General features: G+C 52.5%; 2 protein-coding genes across 2 annotated transcripts in view; one reads left to right on the plus strand and one right to left on the minus strand.

Moving 5' to 3' along the window:
- Hspg2 (heparan sulfate proteoglycan 2) overlaps positions 1–11,643 on the plus strand; it is a 104,176-nt gene extending 92,533 nt beyond the window's left edge. The window contains exons 78-97 of the mRNA XM_031379124.1: positions 1,061–1,170; positions 1,338–1,485; positions 1,564–1,680; positions 2,536–2,638; positions 3,570–3,714; positions 3,810–3,909; positions 4,075–4,184; positions 4,291–4,399; positions 5,832–5,930; positions 6,357–6,578; positions 6,829–7,073; positions 7,364–7,535; positions 7,640–7,762; positions 7,853–7,909; positions 9,162–9,237; positions 9,337–9,415; positions 9,573–9,640; positions 9,800–9,883; positions 10,283–10,386; positions 10,516–11,643. Of these exons, the coding sequence (XP_031234984.1) occupies positions 1,061–1,170; positions 1,338–1,485; positions 1,564–1,680; positions 2,536–2,638; positions 3,570–3,714; positions 3,810–3,909; positions 4,075–4,184; positions 4,291–4,399; positions 5,832–5,930; positions 6,357–6,578; positions 6,829–7,073; positions 7,364–7,535; positions 7,640–7,762; positions 7,853–7,909; positions 9,162–9,237; positions 9,337–9,415; positions 9,573–9,640; positions 9,800–9,883; positions 10,283–10,386; positions 10,516–10,688 (2,444 nt within the window). The 3' untranslated portion in view covers positions 10,689–11,643. The remainder of the gene's footprint in view (positions 1–1,060; positions 1,171–1,337; positions 1,486–1,563; positions 1,681–2,535; positions 2,639–3,569; positions 3,715–3,809; positions 3,910–4,074; positions 4,185–4,290; positions 4,400–5,831; positions 5,931–6,356; positions 6,579–6,828; positions 7,074–7,363; positions 7,536–7,639; positions 7,763–7,852; positions 7,910–9,161; positions 9,238–9,336; positions 9,416–9,572; positions 9,641–9,799; positions 9,884–10,282; positions 10,387–10,515) is intronic.
- Positions 11,644–16,613: 4,970 nt separating this feature from the next.
- Positions 16,614–17,221, minus strand: part of LOC116095789 (low-density lipoprotein receptor class A domain-containing protein 2-like) — a 4,092-nt gene continuing 3,484 nt past the window's right edge. Inside the window, exon 2 of the mRNA XM_031377038.1 lies at positions 16,614–17,103. Coding sequence (XP_031232898.1) covers positions 16,637–17,103 — 467 coding nt within the window. The 3' untranslated portion in view covers positions 16,614–16,636. The remainder of the gene's footprint in view (positions 17,104–17,221) is intronic.

The raw sequence follows: 17,221 nt of genomic DNA on the forward strand, positions 1-17,221 counted from the left end.
AGGGTTTCTCTGTGTAGCCCCGGCTGTCCTGGAACTCACTCTGTAGACCAGGCTGGCCTCGAACTCAATAAATCTTTTTGTTTTTTAAAGATTTATTTTATTTATTTTATGTGTATGAGTACACTGTAGCTGTATAGATGGCCGTGAGCTATCACGTGTGTGGCTACTGGGAACTGAACTCAGGACCTCTGCCAGCCCCACTCGCTCCCACCCTGCTCGCTCCTGCCCCGCTCACTCCGATGTAATTCATTGTAGCTATCTTCAGATACACTAGAAGAGAGCGTCAGATCTTATTATGGGTGGTTGTGAGCCACCATGTGGTTGCTGGGATCCAACCTTCGGAAGAGCAGTCAGTGCTCTTACTCGCTGAGCCATCTCTCCAGCCCTATATAAATCTTTTTTAAAAAATAGTTAATTTCCAACAACCGGATGAAGGCTCACAACTATCTATACAGCTACAGTGTGTACTCATATACATAAAATAAATAAATAAACCTTTTTTTTTTTTTTTTTTTGGTTTTTCGAGACAAGGTTTCTCTGTGTAGCCCTGGCTGTCCTGGAACTCACTCTGTAGACCAGGCTGGCCTCGAACTCAGAACTCAGAAATCTGCCTGCCTCTGCCTCCCAAGTGCTGGGATTAAAGATGTGTGCCACCACCGCCCGGCAACAAGTGTAATTTTTAAATAAATAAATCAAAAGACATCACGGGAAGGAAAGGAGGTACACAGTAGACACAAACCTGTTTTCTTCAAAGGCAATTCTTTTTACTCCAAACTCTGAGACTTGCTTCATCCCGCTCACTTACACTGCCTAGTGCCCCCCTTCTGAGGTCCTGGTTGTACAGATGTCTGCTCAGGCACAAAGTGATGTCAGCTCTTCTGGGCCTGAACTGCAACTGTGCCTGGCCCCCTCTGTCCAACCAGGAGTGAACAGTCACAGCCCTGTCATTCACACAGTGGGCATAGTGCCTCTCTCCCAGAGTCAAATGAAGACTAGAAAAACATACGGTGGTATGAAGTTGGTGAATGCCATCACGTGATGGTTCTGTCTGTCCCCTCAGCCCTGCCCCAGATCTCAACTCCCCCAGAGATCCGAGTGCCTGCTGGTTCTGCAGCTGTCTTCCCATGCATGGCCTCAGGCTACCCGACACCTGCCATTACCTGGAGCAAGGTAAATGCTGGGCAAGTGCCAGCCGACATTCCTCCTGGCCAGGATGACCTCTGAGTCAGCTCATTGCCATGGGACCTGGCCAAGAGTGAAAGTCCAACTTGAAAACAGGCCTGGGGCAGAGGTAGGATCATGAGCCAAGGCCAGGCTTTCAATACCAATGTTTGTAGGTGGATGGTGACCTGCCACCCGACAGCCGCCTGGAGAACAATATGCTGATGCTACCATCAGTCCGCCCCGAGGATGCTGGCACCTACGTGTGCACTGCCACCAACAGGCAGGGCAAGGTCAAAGCCTTTGCCTATCTGCAGGTGCCAGGTAGGAGGACTCCAGCCCTAATGGGGAGCACACGCCAACTCACCCACAGGGGTCTCTCTGATAGCCTTCTCTCTGCAGAGCGAGTGGTACCCTACTTCACCCAGACACCTTACTCCTTCCTGCCACTTCCCACCATCAAAGATGCCTACCGGAAATTTGAGATCAAGATCACCTTCCGGCCCGACTCTGCGGATGGTGAGCAGGCACCACGTGGATCTGGGAGAGCGGCCTGAGGTTGGGTGGGGGACCTGTCTCTTGGATCTGTCATCACATATGAAATCTGACAGGAGCTCCTGTCCTGTCCAGAGCCCCCTGGGTTTCTCTTGACTCCCTGCTTTTCCATTCCTCCTCTGTGGCATTCTGTCCTCTACCTGGTCCTCCACCTGGTCATGTTGCATGGGTGCATTGATGCCCAGCCCTCCTCCTGGTTCATCTTCCTGTCCTGCTCAAAGTCCTTTTTTATCTGATGGATCTCATATTCTCTCTCTCTCTCTCTCTCTCTCTCTCTCTCTCTCTCTCTCTCTCTCTTTCCTCATCCACTCATCTTGCTGGTCTCTCACTTTCACTGTCCAGGCCTCCTTCTTTACTCAGGTGAGTCTCTGCCTCGTTCTCCTCCTTCAGGCACACCCCAAGGATGCATGCCCAAAAGTCAGGTCCCATCTTGGAGCTCTTAGCATGGCTCTTCTCCTCAGGTCACTGAGTCTCTGATTGGGAGGCCCCTGGCCACATGCCAGGGTGAGGTATCAAAGAATGAAAAGGCTTAAGACAGTGGTCCTCAGCCTGTGGGATCCCTTTCACAGGGGTCATCTATGACTATTTACATAACAGATATTTATATTATGATTCACAATAATAGCAAAATTCTAGTTATGAAATAGTAACATAAGTAATTTTATGGTTGGGGGGGGTTACCACAACATGAAAATGTGTTAAGGGTCCCAGCATTAGGAAGTTGAAGACTGGCTTAAGAGCTAAAGTGAGAGTGATGGAGGGCTGGTGGCCAGCAAGGGTGGGGCTGGGGGAGGCTGCTCACACTGCTGTGCCCTCCAGGGATGCTGCTGTACAACGGGCAGAGGAGGAGTCCCACCAACCTAGCCAACAGACAACCGGATTTCATCTCCTTTGGCCTCGTGGGCGGAAGGCCTGAGTTCCGGTGAGATCTCTTCCTCCCTGTCCTCAGGGAGAGATAAGCTGGGGACTGGACAGGGTTTCAGTTGGGCATATCCTGCATTAGGCTGAGTTATACTATTGTGATTCTAGAGAGAGAGGAGTTGCAGCTGTCACTGTTAGTGACCACTTGGTCTACTGGAGTAGGTGCCATATCCTAGGCAGGCAGAGGAGAGAGCCTTCAAAGATTTAGGACTACTATAGGCCAGCACTCATTAATCCATCTACCTTTCTGTCCATTCATTAATTCATCTATCCATTCCTTGCATCCATCCACCCACCCATTTACCCATCCATCTACCCATCCATCCACCCATTTACCTATCCATCTACTCATCTACCCTCCATCTATCATCTGTCCCATTTATCTACTCACCCATGCATCCATTCATTCCCATCACCTGTCCATCTACTCATCCATCCATCCGTTCCCATAACCATCAACTCAACCATCCACTCATCCATTTATTCATTCATCCACCTAATAATTATTTGCTTGACCCTTGCCATGTGCCAGACACTGGTATGAACTGGTCTGAACAAGTATGAACAACAGGTCAGGCTATGCCCTATGAGAGTATCCACTCTACTTGGAGAACCCAAGCTGTAACAAGGAAAATCTAAGTTATCTCAGAGACAACTGCAGTGAGGCCAGGCGCTAGGCTTCAGGGCCTCAGAGCAGAGAATTCTCCTAGCCCTAAGAGCCTGCTCTGGAGATGCTCCAAGGGAAAGGTGGTGAGGGAAAAAACTTTTGGAAGAGGTGGGGCTATCCTAGGTTGGGTGATTGTAGTGACAGAACCAAAGCAAGGACAGAAATGGGGACTGATGATATCCTTCCTCTGGATCCTATCAGCCTGGGCCTGTGTGAAGACATGCTTACAAATACTTTTTTGCCCCTGCCCCACCCCATGGAGCAGATTTGATGCAGGCTCTGGCATGGCCACTATCCGCCACCCCACACCTCTGGCCCTAGGCCAGTTCCACACTGTGACCCTGCTACGAAGCCTCACTCAAGGATCTCTGATTGTGGGCAATTTGGCCCCTGTCAACGGGACCTCCCAGGTGAGACCCAACCTGTCCCCATTCCCAGCTCTCAGCCTAGACCTGCCTCAGTAGGTCGGACTCAGTAGCTGGAGCTGACTTTCCTACCTCCACAGGGCAAGTTCCAAGGGCTAGACCTGAATGAGGAGCTGTATCTAGGTGGCTATCCTGACTACAGCGCCATCCCCAAGGCTGGGCTGAGTAGCGGCTTTGTAGGTGAGTGAGCCTTCCTTCTCCCCACCTCCCCAGCTAAACTCTCCTGGCTGGTTGTAGAGCCCCAGGAGCTAGAGGGAGGCACTATAGATGTGGATCGCTGCTGGTCACTTTCCCATCCCCTCCAGATGCTCATCCTGCTTCCCCCACCCCCACCCCCCATGCCAGGCTGTGTACGAGAGCTTCGCATCCAAGGTGAGGAGATTGTCTTCCATGACGTCAACCTCACGACACATGGCATCTCCCACTGCCCTACTTGCCAGGACCGACCCTGCCAGGTACCTCTTCCGATACCACTCCCTGGCTGCCCTGGCTTGCCCATCTAGGGAGGGGGAGGGGGAAGGCTGTGGTCTCCTTGGCTTGATGTCTGGGGCTGCTCTGCAGAATGGAGGCCAGTGCCATGATTCCGAGAGCAGCAGTTACACGTGTGTCTGCCCTGCTGGCTTCACCGGCAGCCGCTGTGAGCATTCGCAAGCCCTGCACTGCCACCCAGGTGAGCACCCCATGCTGGTTCTTCATTCCTTCTCCAAGAGAACTTAAGACCTGTCCCATGATGGTGACTAACCTCTCTGTGTAATCCGGACACTGCCATCTAGGCTTCTACTGCCTCTCTATGACATGAGTCAGGCACCCATATCCTGTACTCTTCCCCAGTACAGTGTTGTGTGTAGGTGTATATGCTGCCATTAAACACAGGGCCTTGCACATGCTAGACAAGTGCTCTGCCACTTAGCCCTGACCCAGCCCCACCCTCACCCCCAGCCCTAGTCTCTTTTTTTTTTTTTTCTGAGACAGAGTTTCTCTGTATAGCCCTGGCTGTCCTGGAACTCACTCTGTAGACTAGGCTGGCCTCAAACTCAGAAATCTGCCTGCCTCTGTCTCTCAAGTGCTGGGGTTAAAGGCGTGTGCCACCACTGCCCAAGGTGGGCAAAGTGGCTCATATCTATAATCCCAGGACTTGGATGACAGGATTTCCTTGAGTTCCAGGTGAGCCTGGGCTACAGAGACTCAGTCTCAAAGAAACCATAAGCAGAGCTTGGGATTTCACTCAGTTGGTAGACGATTCACCTAACGTTTGCATTCCCAAGGCCTTGGCTCCCTGCCCCCCAGCCCCTCATAAACTAGGTATACTGGTGCGTGTCTATAATCCCAGCATTTGGGAAATGAGGACAAGCAGGAGGGTCAGAAGTTCAAGGTCATCAAAGGGTGAGCTTGAGGCCACCTCAGATGATGTGAGACCTTGTTTCAAAAAGCAAACAAGGGCCGGGAGTGGTAACTCATACCTTTCATGCCAACCCTCGGGAGGTAGAGGTAGGTGTGGTTCTCTGTGACTTCAAGGCCAGCCTTGTCTACAAAATGAGTTCCAGGATAGCCAGGCTGTTACACAGAGAAGCTCTGTCTTGAAAAACAAACAAATAACAATAAACAAACAAAAACCATACTGGGTGGTAGCGCTTCTGAATAATACCAGCACTCAGAAGGCACAGGCAGAAGGATCAGGTGCCAGCACTCAGAAGGCAGAAGGATCAGGTGCCAGCACTCAGAAGGCACAGGCAGAAGGATCAGGTGCCAGCACTCAGAAGGCACAGGTACCAGTTCAAAACCAGACTGAACTACTGCTTTTCACACAACTGGTGCTACAAAGCTAGATTGCCTAAAAAAGAAAACAAGCACAGGTTCAGTCACCCTGGCCACAGCTCCTCTAGGGGGTCCTCCTCTGGCAATATCGTCCTTCTAATCACACACGCACACGCACATGCGCACGCGCGCACACACACACACACACACACACACACACACACACACACACACACACTTTGGACCTCAACCCTGGGCAGTCCTCCCAGGAGGCACGGGAGAGGCAGAGTTTAGACAGGAGAATCTCCTCGGCTGACTTACTCTGTGCCTCTTCACTGTGCCCGCAGAGGCCTGTGGGCCCGACGCCACCTGTGTGAACCGGCCAGACGGCCGAGGCTACAGCTGTCGCTGCCACCTGGGCCGTTCAGGGGCGAGGTGTGAAGAAGGTGAGTGTTCTCTCTGGTGACTGGAAGCATTGTACAAGGCACACGGAGGCAAATCCTCCACGTAATGAAATTAATCTAGAGCAAGAAGATATTAAAAGCCGGGCAGTGGTGGCACATGCCTTTAATCCCAGCACTTGGGAGGCAGAGGCAGGCAGATTTCTGAGTTTGAGGCCAGCCTGGTCTACAGAGGGAGTTCCAGGACAGCCAGGGCTACACAGAGAAACCCTATCTCGAAAAACAAAACAAAACAAAACAAAAAAAGATTAAAATACCTGGGGTTCCCCAAGAGGAATGGCTGTCTCCCCAGGGATCTTCAACCTGGTGGGCAGGGCTGGTCCCGAGACTCTGTTAGGGTAGGGGGTGGTAAGGGTCCTTCCCAGGACTCCACTGTCCCCACTGCTCCTGGCTAAGCTCTGCTTATTACAGGTGTAACGGTGACCACCCCATCGATGTCTGGCGCTGGCTCCTACTTGGCACTACCGGCTCTCACCAATACGCACCATGAGCTACGCCTGGATGTCGAGTTCAAGCCACTGGAACCCGATGGGATCTTACTGTTCAGTGGGGGCAAGAGTGGGCCTGTGGAAGACTTTGTGTCCCTAGGAATGGTTGGTGGCCACCTGGAGTTCCGCTATGAGTTAGGGTCAGGTAAGCAGTGGGTGCCAAGTGTGGCTGAGCCTCTGGGTGTCATCCTTGGGTCACTATGTTGCCAGGAGGCAAGAGGAGGTAAGTTCAGGAACCAGACCTTTGTCCCTGAACATGTCTCTGTGACTTTAAGGCCACCCTAATCCCAAAGTTCTCAGAAATTCCTCAAAGTTATGAGAAGTGTCCTGTTAATCATATCCTATAGCAAGGGATAGTCAGGATCTGCTACCCAGCACTACTGTGATCTTCCCAGGTCTGGCTGTTCTGCGGAGCCATGAGCCACTGGCTTTAGGACGCTGGCACCGAGTGTCTGCAGAACGCCTGAACAAAGACGGCAGCCTGCGGGTGGACGGAGGGCGCCCTGTGTTAAGATCTTCACCGGGAAAGAGCCAGGGCCTCAACCTGCACACCCTGCTCTACCTGGGTGGTGTGGAGCCCTCTGTACAGCTGTCCCCAGCCACCAATATGAGTGCTCATTTCCATGGCTGTGTGGGTGAGGTGAGGAGCAGCCCCCAGAGGAGCAGTGGGAGGGAAGTGTGGACCTACCTGCCACTCCCAGCGCTCTGGGATCATACATTTTCTGATGAGCCAATTTTGCCAAAATGAGCATAATAGTAACCACTTTAAAGTCATGTAGATGACTGGATATTCCCTTCCACATTCAGGGTCCCATGTCACTTTTTGTTCCCCTGCCTGACATCCCAGATACTCTCTGTCACATGCTCACTCTGCTCGCACACCCGGGCTTCCACACCCCGTAAAGTCCCTTGGTGTCCCGGTACCCACAGGTGTCTGTGAATGGCAAGCGATTGGACCTCACCTACAGCTTCCTGGGCAGCCAGGGTGTGGGCCAGTGCTATGACAGCTCCCCGTGCGAGCGCCAGCCCTGCCGGAATGGTGCCACGTGCATGCCTGCGGGCGAATATGAGTTCCAATGCCTTTGTCAAGATGGCTTCAAAGGTACCAGGGCCAGCCCAGGGCACAGCAGGGCATGGACTAGCAGCCCAAGGGTCAGAGGGTAACTCTAGCCCCGCCCATCCACCCACCTCTGCCTTGGCCCACAGGAGACCTTTGTGAGCATGAGGAGAACCCATGCCAGCTGCAGGAGCCTTGTCTGAATGGCGGTACCTGCCGAGGTCCCCATTGCCTCTGTCTGCCTGGCTTCTCTGGTCCACGATGCCAACAAGGTACTTGTTAGTTGTTTTGTACCTTCCTCTGGGGCCAGACAGTTCCAGGGTACCTATGGCCACCAACTAGATCCCACCCCTTCCCCACAGGCGCTGGATATGGTGTAGTGGAGTCAGACTGGCACCCTGAAGGCAGTGGAGGGAATGGTATGTACCCTCTGTGGCCGCCTAGGCAGACGGTGGCCTTGGCTTCTCCTTGGTCTCTTTGGGACTCTCAGCCCCTTTTCTTTCAGTTAGTTATGCCTCAGCTTGAGTCCTCAAGGAAAAGAAGCCCATAGGAAGAGCTCATACGAGGACAGATAGGCAGGAACAAAGAGGGACAGAGCCGTACACAACTTATTGGCAAGGTGGCCTTAGGCAACCTTTGAACTACTCTGGCATCAGTTTCCTTCAATCAGCAAGCATGTCTGGTATGCCAGTTTGAACAACGCAGGACTCTCATTCTCTGGAATTCCACATATTTAAAAGTAAAAAAAATGTGTGGTGAGGCTCGAGAGATGGAGCCTGAGGCTCCTACAGAGACCTGAGTTCAGTTCCCACCAACTACATCAGGCAACTCATAACTGCCTATGACTCCTGATCTAGGGGATCTGACAATCTCTAATCACCTCCATAAGGCTGACGTGCACATGTATATACACACACACACACACACTCGGAGACACATATACATACAGAGACATACTATACACACAGAGATACACACACACATACACACACACACACAGACATAGACACATAAATTTGGGAGGTAGAAGCAGGTGGATCTCTGTGAGTTTGAAGTTAGCCTGGTTCCAGGACAGCCAGGGCTACACAGAGAAACCCTGTCTCAAAAAACCAAAAAAAAAAAAAAAAAAAAAAAAAAAGGGCAGAGTGTTTAAAAGTGCGTGTGCGTGTTACCATTTCAGAGGACACAGGTTCAGTTCCCAGCAGGCACACGGTAACTAACTTGTAACTCCAGTTCCAGGGACTCTCATGCCCTCTCACGGCACACATGTGGGGTACAAACATGCCGGCAAAACAGACAAAAAATCCACAGAAAATTAAATACATCCTGGGTGGCGGGAGGAAGAGAAGGAAAGGGAAGTGCAGCGAGCCCCTCCCCCACCCCTTTTAAAGTAAAAAATGTAGGTAATGAGATGGCTTAGCATGTAAAAGCACTTACCACACAGGCCTGCTGACCTGAGTTTAATCCCTAGAACCCATGGTGGAAGGAGAGAAACAACCCCCAAAAGTTGTCATCTGATCTACACACACACACACACACACACACACACACACAGTAGCATGAGAATGCCCACACACACATGTACGCTGTCTATACAACGATGATAATTAGCTAGAAGTAAAAATGAGATGGACTTAGAGACTCACACGCACTGTCTCCACGTTCCCACAGATGCACCTGGGCAATACGGAGCCTACTTTTATGACAATGGCTTCCTAGGCCTCCCTGGCAACAGCTTCTCGAGGAGGTAAGAGGGGTGTTAGCTGACTCTCTGGGTCTGGCAGAGTTAGCAGGAGTCTAAGACCCAGACTGTCCCCACCCACTGCTTCCTGCTCCCTCTCCCCAGTCTGCCTGAAGTACCTGAGACCATTGAATTCGAGGTTCGGACCAGCACAGCCAATGGCCTCCTGCTCTGGCAGGGTGTGGTGAGTGAGCACCCACCTGGGGGGGTCCTAGGGCTTCTGGGGTTGGAAACTGGCCTACACTGGTCAGGGCAGTGTAGAGAGAGGAAGGCTGAGGCTGCAGCCTCGGGGTCTCAGTGCTCCAGTGTGGGACCCTAGAGACCCCATGTTCCCTTGGCAGGTGAGAGAGGCCAGCCGCAGCAAGGACTTCATTAGCCTTGGACTACAGGATGGCCATCTTGTCTTCAGGTGAGGCCCAGCACCTCCAGTCCCCTCTTCCAGCCCTGGCTTCTCCCATGTGAAGCTGCAGGTCCAGATGCCCCAGCCACACACCCCAGTACCATCTGTACCTTCACACATCCTGCCCCGCCCCCAAACTCACCCCTCTGTGGATCTCCGTTACTCCAGCTACCAACTGGGCAGTGGGGAGGCCCGGCTTGTCTCTGAAGACCCCATCAATGACGGCGAGTGGCATCGGGTAACAGCACTGAGGTAAAGAGTCCAGCCAGGCGCTAGGGGAAGGGACCAGAGGTGGGCATAGGATCGGGAGCACATACCTCCCCACCCCAGGCTTGGGACAAGGTAGAGGCTTCGAGATCTGAAAGACAGAATAAGTAACTGATATGGGAGTGCACCTTACCGGCAGGCAGAGCTCCTCCAGCATCAGGGTGGTGAATCCCAGCACTTGGGAGGTAGAGGAAAGAAGATTCTGAGTTCGAGCCCAGCCTTGGCTTCTTAAAAAGGGGAAAGCTGAGGATAGGCCTCAGAAGGTGGCTGTGTGTGGCCAGTAGGAAAGCAGAAAACTGAGAGAGAGCATTTGCCTATGAGGTCTCAATGACAAGGGGAGGATGGGAATTCAGGGCAAGGGATCTGACCCTGTCACACCTGCAGAGAGGGCCAGAGAGGCTCCATCCAAGTAGACGGTGAGGAGCTGGTCATCGGCCGGTCCCCAGGCCCTAACGTGGCAGTCAACACCAAAGACATCATCTACATTGGTGAGTGCCTGGCAGGGTGTTGAGACAGACACACGGGGAGGATGGCAGCCTTCAGGGCTGCAGTCTGGCTTCCTTGCCTCCCGGTTCCACCAATGACCCACTGTCACAATGACTCTCTTCCTGCCACAGGCGGCGCCCCAGATGTGGCCACACTGACCAGGGGCAAGTTCTCCTCTGGGATCACAGGCTGTATCAAGAATCTGGTCCTACACTCGGCCCGGCCTGGAGCCCCACCCCCACAGCCCCTGGACCTGCAGCATCGTGCCCAGGCAGGGGCCAACACACGTCCCTGTCCCTCATAGGCACCCGCCTGCCTCCCACGGACTCCTGGGCAGCACCCAGCCTGACAGTGTCGAGTATATTATTATTAATATTATTATGACTTTTTGTAAGAGATCGAGGCAATGCCACGCTTTGCTGCTACCACCCTGGGCTGGACTGGAGGGTGGGTGCGCCAGCTCCCACACGTGCGTGGGCAGAGCCCCGAGGCTGGTGGACAGGACAAGGGGAAGAGGCGTCCTCAGAAGGCTCCTGGGACTTGGAGTCAGGAATCGTGACTGGTAGGGCCCAGAACTGTTCCCACTCCTTTCCCTGCTTCAGAGTCGGACTGGGCTGCCTGTTTCAGCCAACCATGTGGACGGTCCTTGTTGCTGTGAGTGCCAACCTCAGTTATTAACCTGGTACCTCACTGTCAAACTGAATGAGGGGGTGTGGCCATGGCCCGAGCCACTGTTCTGGAAGCAGCAGGCAGCTCACAGCCCCTACCAGCCACATACTATCCCAGCCTCCTCCATACCCACCTAGCCAGAGATCCCATGTCCCTAGCAGCCTCCCCTCCCACCCAGCCCTCCTCCACTTGCATTTCCCCACCTCTACCCCCCACCCGCCCCCCAACACATACACAGCCCAGGGCCCTGCCCTCGGGAGCGGCAAGGGAGACCAACTCTTCCCCAGAAAGGCTAGGCAGAGCCCAGCAATGAGGTCCCACCACACCAGGCCACACCCCCCACTCTTCTGGAGGTGAAGGCCCAGGGCGTGGGGGAGCAGGAATCAGGAACACCAGTGGCTTGTGGGGGCAGCTGAGTCCTCAGCTTGGGACTGGGAGGAGAGATGATGATAGCCCTGCACATCTGGGAGCCCTGAGGACCCAAGAAAGGGGTGAGCAGGCCCAGACTGTGGCTCTGGGGTCCTAGGGGGAACCCCTTGTGGTCTTTCTCTGTTTTTTTTTTTTCTTAATAAACGGTGCTATCCCTGCTAGAGGTCTCCTGTCTCAGTGACAAGGGATTCACTCCGTACTGCTGGGGGAAGGGCAAGGCAGGGCTGTGTTCTGAGATCTGGAAGAGAAGCAAACCCCAACTGAAGTGGTTGGGTTTTTTTTTTTTTTTCTGATCAAGGAAGGTCCCTGTACCTACCCTAGGCACCCTTCCCCCATCCAGGACCATGACCCAGCTCTACCCACAGGACCTGTTCTCTCTGCCATGAGCATTCTGCTTCAGAAGCACATGGACAGATTGTCTTCCCACAAATCAAGCTTTATTGGATAACAATAAATTGATACAAGCTATGTCAATATCATTCATTAAGCTACATCAATGTCATTGGCTATGCCGGGCCGTGGTGGCGCACGCCTTTAATCCCAGCACTTGGGAGGCAGAGGCAGACGGATTTCTGAGTTCGAGGCCAGGCTGGTCTACAGAGTGAGCTCCAGGACAGTCAGGGCTACACAGAGAAACCCTGTCTTGAAAAACCAAAAAAAAAAAAATATATATATATATATATATATATATATATATAAAATATATGATATATATATATATATATATATATCATTGGCTACAACTTCTCTGATAGATATGTCCCATGGCAATCTTAGATCCTCTCCTTCCAGTCCTAGTGACTAATGGTAATTCTCAGACATCTCGGGACACATCTCGTTGTCTTGTGTGTGTGTCAGATAGGTGTGTGCTGTGTCACAGAATGACAACAGAAGGTTTGAAGAGGCCCCAGTGAAGACAACAGCCAAGATGCAGAGAGCCCTGGTGTAGTTAGAGTTTAACGGCCCAGTTAGCGTTGCCAGCCACCAAGCTGGATCCCAATAGTTTGCAGCTCAAACAAGACAAGCAGGGGAAGCTGCTGCACTAAGGCCCCCATATCAGGTCACTGTCCCAAGTGCTTCATTCTTCCATCTAGGACACGACCAGCTGCTGATGGCCACTGCAGCCCTGCGTTAGTTATCCTTCCTTGTATATATGATCCAGGGTAAGAGGTTGCGTCATTCATTGGTCGTCTGTGTTCTTAGGTCTGGTCTTTCCTTTTTCTGTCCCTACCACATGTGTACCTAATATCTCAGGAATGAATAGGGTGTTGGATTCCCTGGAACTGGAATTATAGACATTTGTGAACTGCCATGTGGGTGCTAGAAATCAAACCTGGGTCCTCTGGAAGAGCAGCCAGTACTCTTAAGCACATGCCGCCTCTCCTGGTTCGGTTTGGATTGATTTGGCTTGGTTGTTTTGTGACAGGATCTTTCTTTGTAGCCTGGCTGTCCTAGAACTTGATAGGTAAACCAGGCTGGCCTGATCCTTCTGCTTTCTGTGACCTTTACCTTATTTGGGAATCAGGACATGGCCCATTTCTCAGAGAGGCAGACTGAGGTTCAAAGAAGTGAGTGACCTCTTCCAAGTCAGCCAGCTAACAGAGCTTAAAACCCAGGCCTGTCAAACCCCAGAGCCTACTCAGCTGATAACTACAGCCCCCTAACGATGACCTCCCTGGTTCCGGAAGGCCGGCCACAGACCCCCAGGAGCCACCGGGCCAGGACATAGGTGACAAACATTGCAGGCTGCACAGCATCTGTGGCGAAGCCTGTGGGCACCTGGGTGCCAGGCCAGCCAACCCAGGCAGCAGCAGCACCAGAGGAGACCAGTGCAGGTCAGCAGTATCGAGGTAGCCAGAGCCACCCACCAGAGCCAGGGACCTGTGGGAGGAATGAGAGTCCAGTCAGCTTTTACTGAGCCTAATGTCCTGATACCATGTAGATGGGATGTGTGTGTGTGTGTGTGTGTGTGTGTTTCGTGTGTGTGTATGGCCACAGGATAATTTATGGTGGAGTGAGGGCATGCATACCACAACAAATATGTGGAGGACCGGGGACCACTTCATGAAGTCTGTTCTCTTCTTACCTTTACATGGACTTACATTGGACTCAGGCTGCCAGGCTCACTCAGCAAACGCCTTTACCCACTAAGCTTTCTTGCCAGCCCCCCCCCCATCTTCTTTTTTGCAGTTTTTGCTGTTTGGCATGTATCTGTACAGTGTGCTCTTGTGTGTGTGTTGTTTGTTCGTTTGTTGAGACAAGGTTTCTCTGTGTAGCCCTGGCTGTCCTGGAACTCACTCTGTAGACCAGGCTGTCCTCAAACTCAGAAATCCGCCTGCCTCTGCCTCCCAAATGCTGGGATCAAAGGCATGTACCACCACCACCTGGCTTTTTTGTTTTGTTTTGTTTTATTTTGTTTTGTAGTATGAACTCTTAACCTCCAAGCCATCTCTCCAACCCAGGACACTGCCTTGCTCACTCTCTTCCTTGCCATTTCATTTTCCCAGACAAGGTCTCTCCCACTGAACCCAAGGCTTGTCTGTTGGGCTAGACTGGCTTCCCTGGTGCTGGGGTTACAGGTTTACCCCACTGAGCCTGGCTTTTTACATAGGTGGTGGGATCCAAGCATTCTCCTACTGACCCAGGTGGGACTTTGGTAGAAGAATGTAAGGGGTTTTTCACCAAGTGCCATCTACCTTCCAACACTTCTTGTGTGATGGGAGCCAGGCCTGCTGGAGAGGTCGGCTCAGCTGAGGAACCAGGAGCCACAAGGAGAGTGAGAGGCTTGGAACTGTCATCTTCCATTGCCCAGGTCTCCTTGGGTGCCAGAGAGGGACCTGTGAGCAGAAACAGCATGCTAAGAGCATCACCTTCGGGGACACTACGGTGTCCCATGAGGGTTCTCTGTCATCCTCACTACCAGAAGAAGGGAAATGAGGGAGAGAGTTGATAAAACATCTGGCCAAGGTCACACAGCTGGAAGTGAGGTCTGGTCTACCCAGTAGTCTGGTAAGTGGAGCTGCTGCTTCTCAAGACATGGGACAGAGCAATCTGGGCTGAGCAACGTCCGAGCAGCAGGTGTCACGCTCTAAGCAGAACACTTAACTGAAAGCACTTGCACTCGAGGGGTCTGCAGGGTTAAGATGTAATGACCTTGCCCCCCACTGAGGAAAGAACCAAGGAGTCATGAAATCTGTTATTCTAATCAGCTAACTATTGCTTCTCAAGCATCTGCCATAACCCAGAGGTTGTCACAGGGACTGGAAATGATGACAGCTCCTCAGGTCCTGTGAAGCATCTCTCCCAAGGTCTAGGCACAAGCCGAACTAGACCCTCCGCTGCCGCACCGTCCCTCACACTCTTGGTCTCTAACATGACCATCATTGTGGCCATGCCCCCTCCTGCTGCGTGTTACCTCCCTACCCTGGCCCTGCCAACCAGGAGATGAATGTTAGGGCCAGCCAGCCTCTCTACTTTCCTGTTGAGGGTGGGGTCCAAGCCATCCCTGTCACTGACCTCTGCAGCTGGCTGGGGGATGGGAGTCCTGGTCACTGCCATCGCCACAGTTGTCCATGTTCCAGTCATCACACAGTAGGCTCCAGGGCACACATCTGCCGTTCTGACAGCGGAAGTAAGTGCCACAAGACCCTGGGATAGAAAAGGGAAGTTGCCCATACAGACGATTCTAGGGCAAACAAAGGTGAGTGGCAGCTAAGTAGACACATGAGCCTGCCTGGAGGGCCAAGTAGCTCATAGTCAAAAGCTGGCCCACCATCTAATCCTCTAGGACCTAAGGCAGTCCCCGAGGGCCCCTAGCCCTGGCATGCCCACAAGCCCCATGCTTAACTCTCTAGTCTGGAGACATAGCCAGAAATGGTTGGAAAGCTCCTAGTGAGCCTGAACTCTTCTGGGCTTTGGAGAACCTGCTCTCCCTTACAGTAGTGACATCAGCATGTGGCTCTATGCCTAGGAGCCTGCAGGGCTATGGACAGACTTGGGCTTGGTCTGAATTGCAAGACAGATTCCAGCATTCAACACTTCGGCTTGAGTCAGGCATAGTGTTGAAAGTCTGTGATCTAAGTCCTCAGGAGCAGAGGCAGAAGGGTCTCTAGGTCAAAGCCATCTTGGGCTACAGAGTGAGATCTTGGCTCAAAAAACAAACAATAACAAAAATCAAGCTGAGTGCACACCTTTAATTCCAGCACTCAGGAAGCAGAGGCAGGAAGACCTCTGTGAGTTCAAGGCCAGCCTGGTCTACCAAGCAAGTCCTAGAACAGCCATTGCTACACCAAAGAAACCCTGTCTCAAAACTAAATAAATAAATAAACAAACAAAATGTTTGTTTCAACCAGTTTCAACAAAATGGCTCTGAGGGTAAAAGCTGTGACAGACATGTGCTATTTGAATGTATCTCTTACATATATACACACACACACACACAGAAAGACAGAGACAGAGGGGGGAGGGAGGGAAGAAGAGAGAGAGAGAGAGAAAGAGAGAGAGAGAGAGAGAGAGAGAGAGAGAGAGAGAGAGAGAGAGAGAGAGAGAGAGAGACCTAAGCCTGTGGTCCCAGCACACAAGAGGCTGAGGCAGGAGAATGATTGTAAGCTCATGGCCAGCCTATGCTACATAGACCCTGTCAAGAAACAACCAAGTCAGGCAGTGGTGGCTGCCTGGCTCATGCCTTTAATCCCAGCACTTGGGAGGCAGAGGCAGGCAGATTTCTGAGTTCGAGGCCAGCCTGGTCTACAGAGTGAGTTCCAGGACAGCCAGGGCTACACAGAGAAACCCTGCCTCAAAAAAACAAAAACAAACAAACAAAACAAAAACAAAAAAGAAAGAAAAAGAAAAAGAAAAGGGTTCCAGCTGTGAGGCATGTGGCAGTTTAGCTGAGAGGACAGTGTGTGTGTGAGGGGTATGTGCCAGCAGGGGTTCAATTGTAAGTGAGGGCAGTACGATTTGGGTGTGAATTCATATAGGTGTCCTATGTGAATCTTGTCCAAGTGTACCTTGAAAGTGTGTGTCGGGGCTAGGAGGCAGGATTTGTAGATCTAGCTCATTCCTCACTGGTTCCCCAACCCTGTCCACATCACCCACTATTTCCTAACTGGGACCCCATTCACCTCTTCTTATCCTCTCTTGCTCTATCCCTCCTCACCTCACCCTAACCATCAGCCCCAACCCACCCAGGCGGAAAGAGGTGACTTCGCCCAAAAAGTCCACCCGGGGTTGGCGGCCCCTGGTGACCAGGCGCAAGCCAAGCCAGGGTCCGGAGGACATGAATGGGGCTGGGATGGTCAAGCCACAGATCGGGGGCCCCAGGGCCCGGGGCGCCTCCTGCGGGCCGTCGTAGAATTGCAGGAAGGAGCCCGGTGCGCACGGGTCGCGAGAGGATGCTTTAGTGGCCAGGGTGGCTTGGGTGGTCCGGGTGGCCGAGGATAGGCTGTAAACCAGAAAGAAGCGGAACTGGAAGCGCATCCTGTCTTCAGGGGCTGCAGCACGCAGCCACAGCATGCAGTCAGTGTCCGGAGTCACGAAGTAGAACTTGCGTGAAGCCGAGTGCGAGCGCAGCTGCAGCGCGTCCCCCTGCCACGTCTGTCCGCACAGGTCCGTCAGGTCCGCTGCGGGCACAGTGCAGGAGCGGGGTCATGCGGGATCATCCCCCACCCCGCATCCCCGGGCGGCCCTCTCTGCGTGATCCAGGAAGGCGCATCCTCTCTAAGCCTCATCGGCAAAAAA

This window comes from Mastomys coucha, unplaced genomic scaffold (genome assembly GCF_008632895.1).
Source record: "Mastomys coucha isolate ucsf_1 unplaced genomic scaffold, UCSF_Mcou_1 pScaffold18, whole genome shotgun sequence".
In the NCBI taxonomy this organism is placed as follows: domain Eukaryota; kingdom Metazoa; phylum Chordata; class Mammalia; order Rodentia; family Muridae; genus Mastomys; species Mastomys coucha.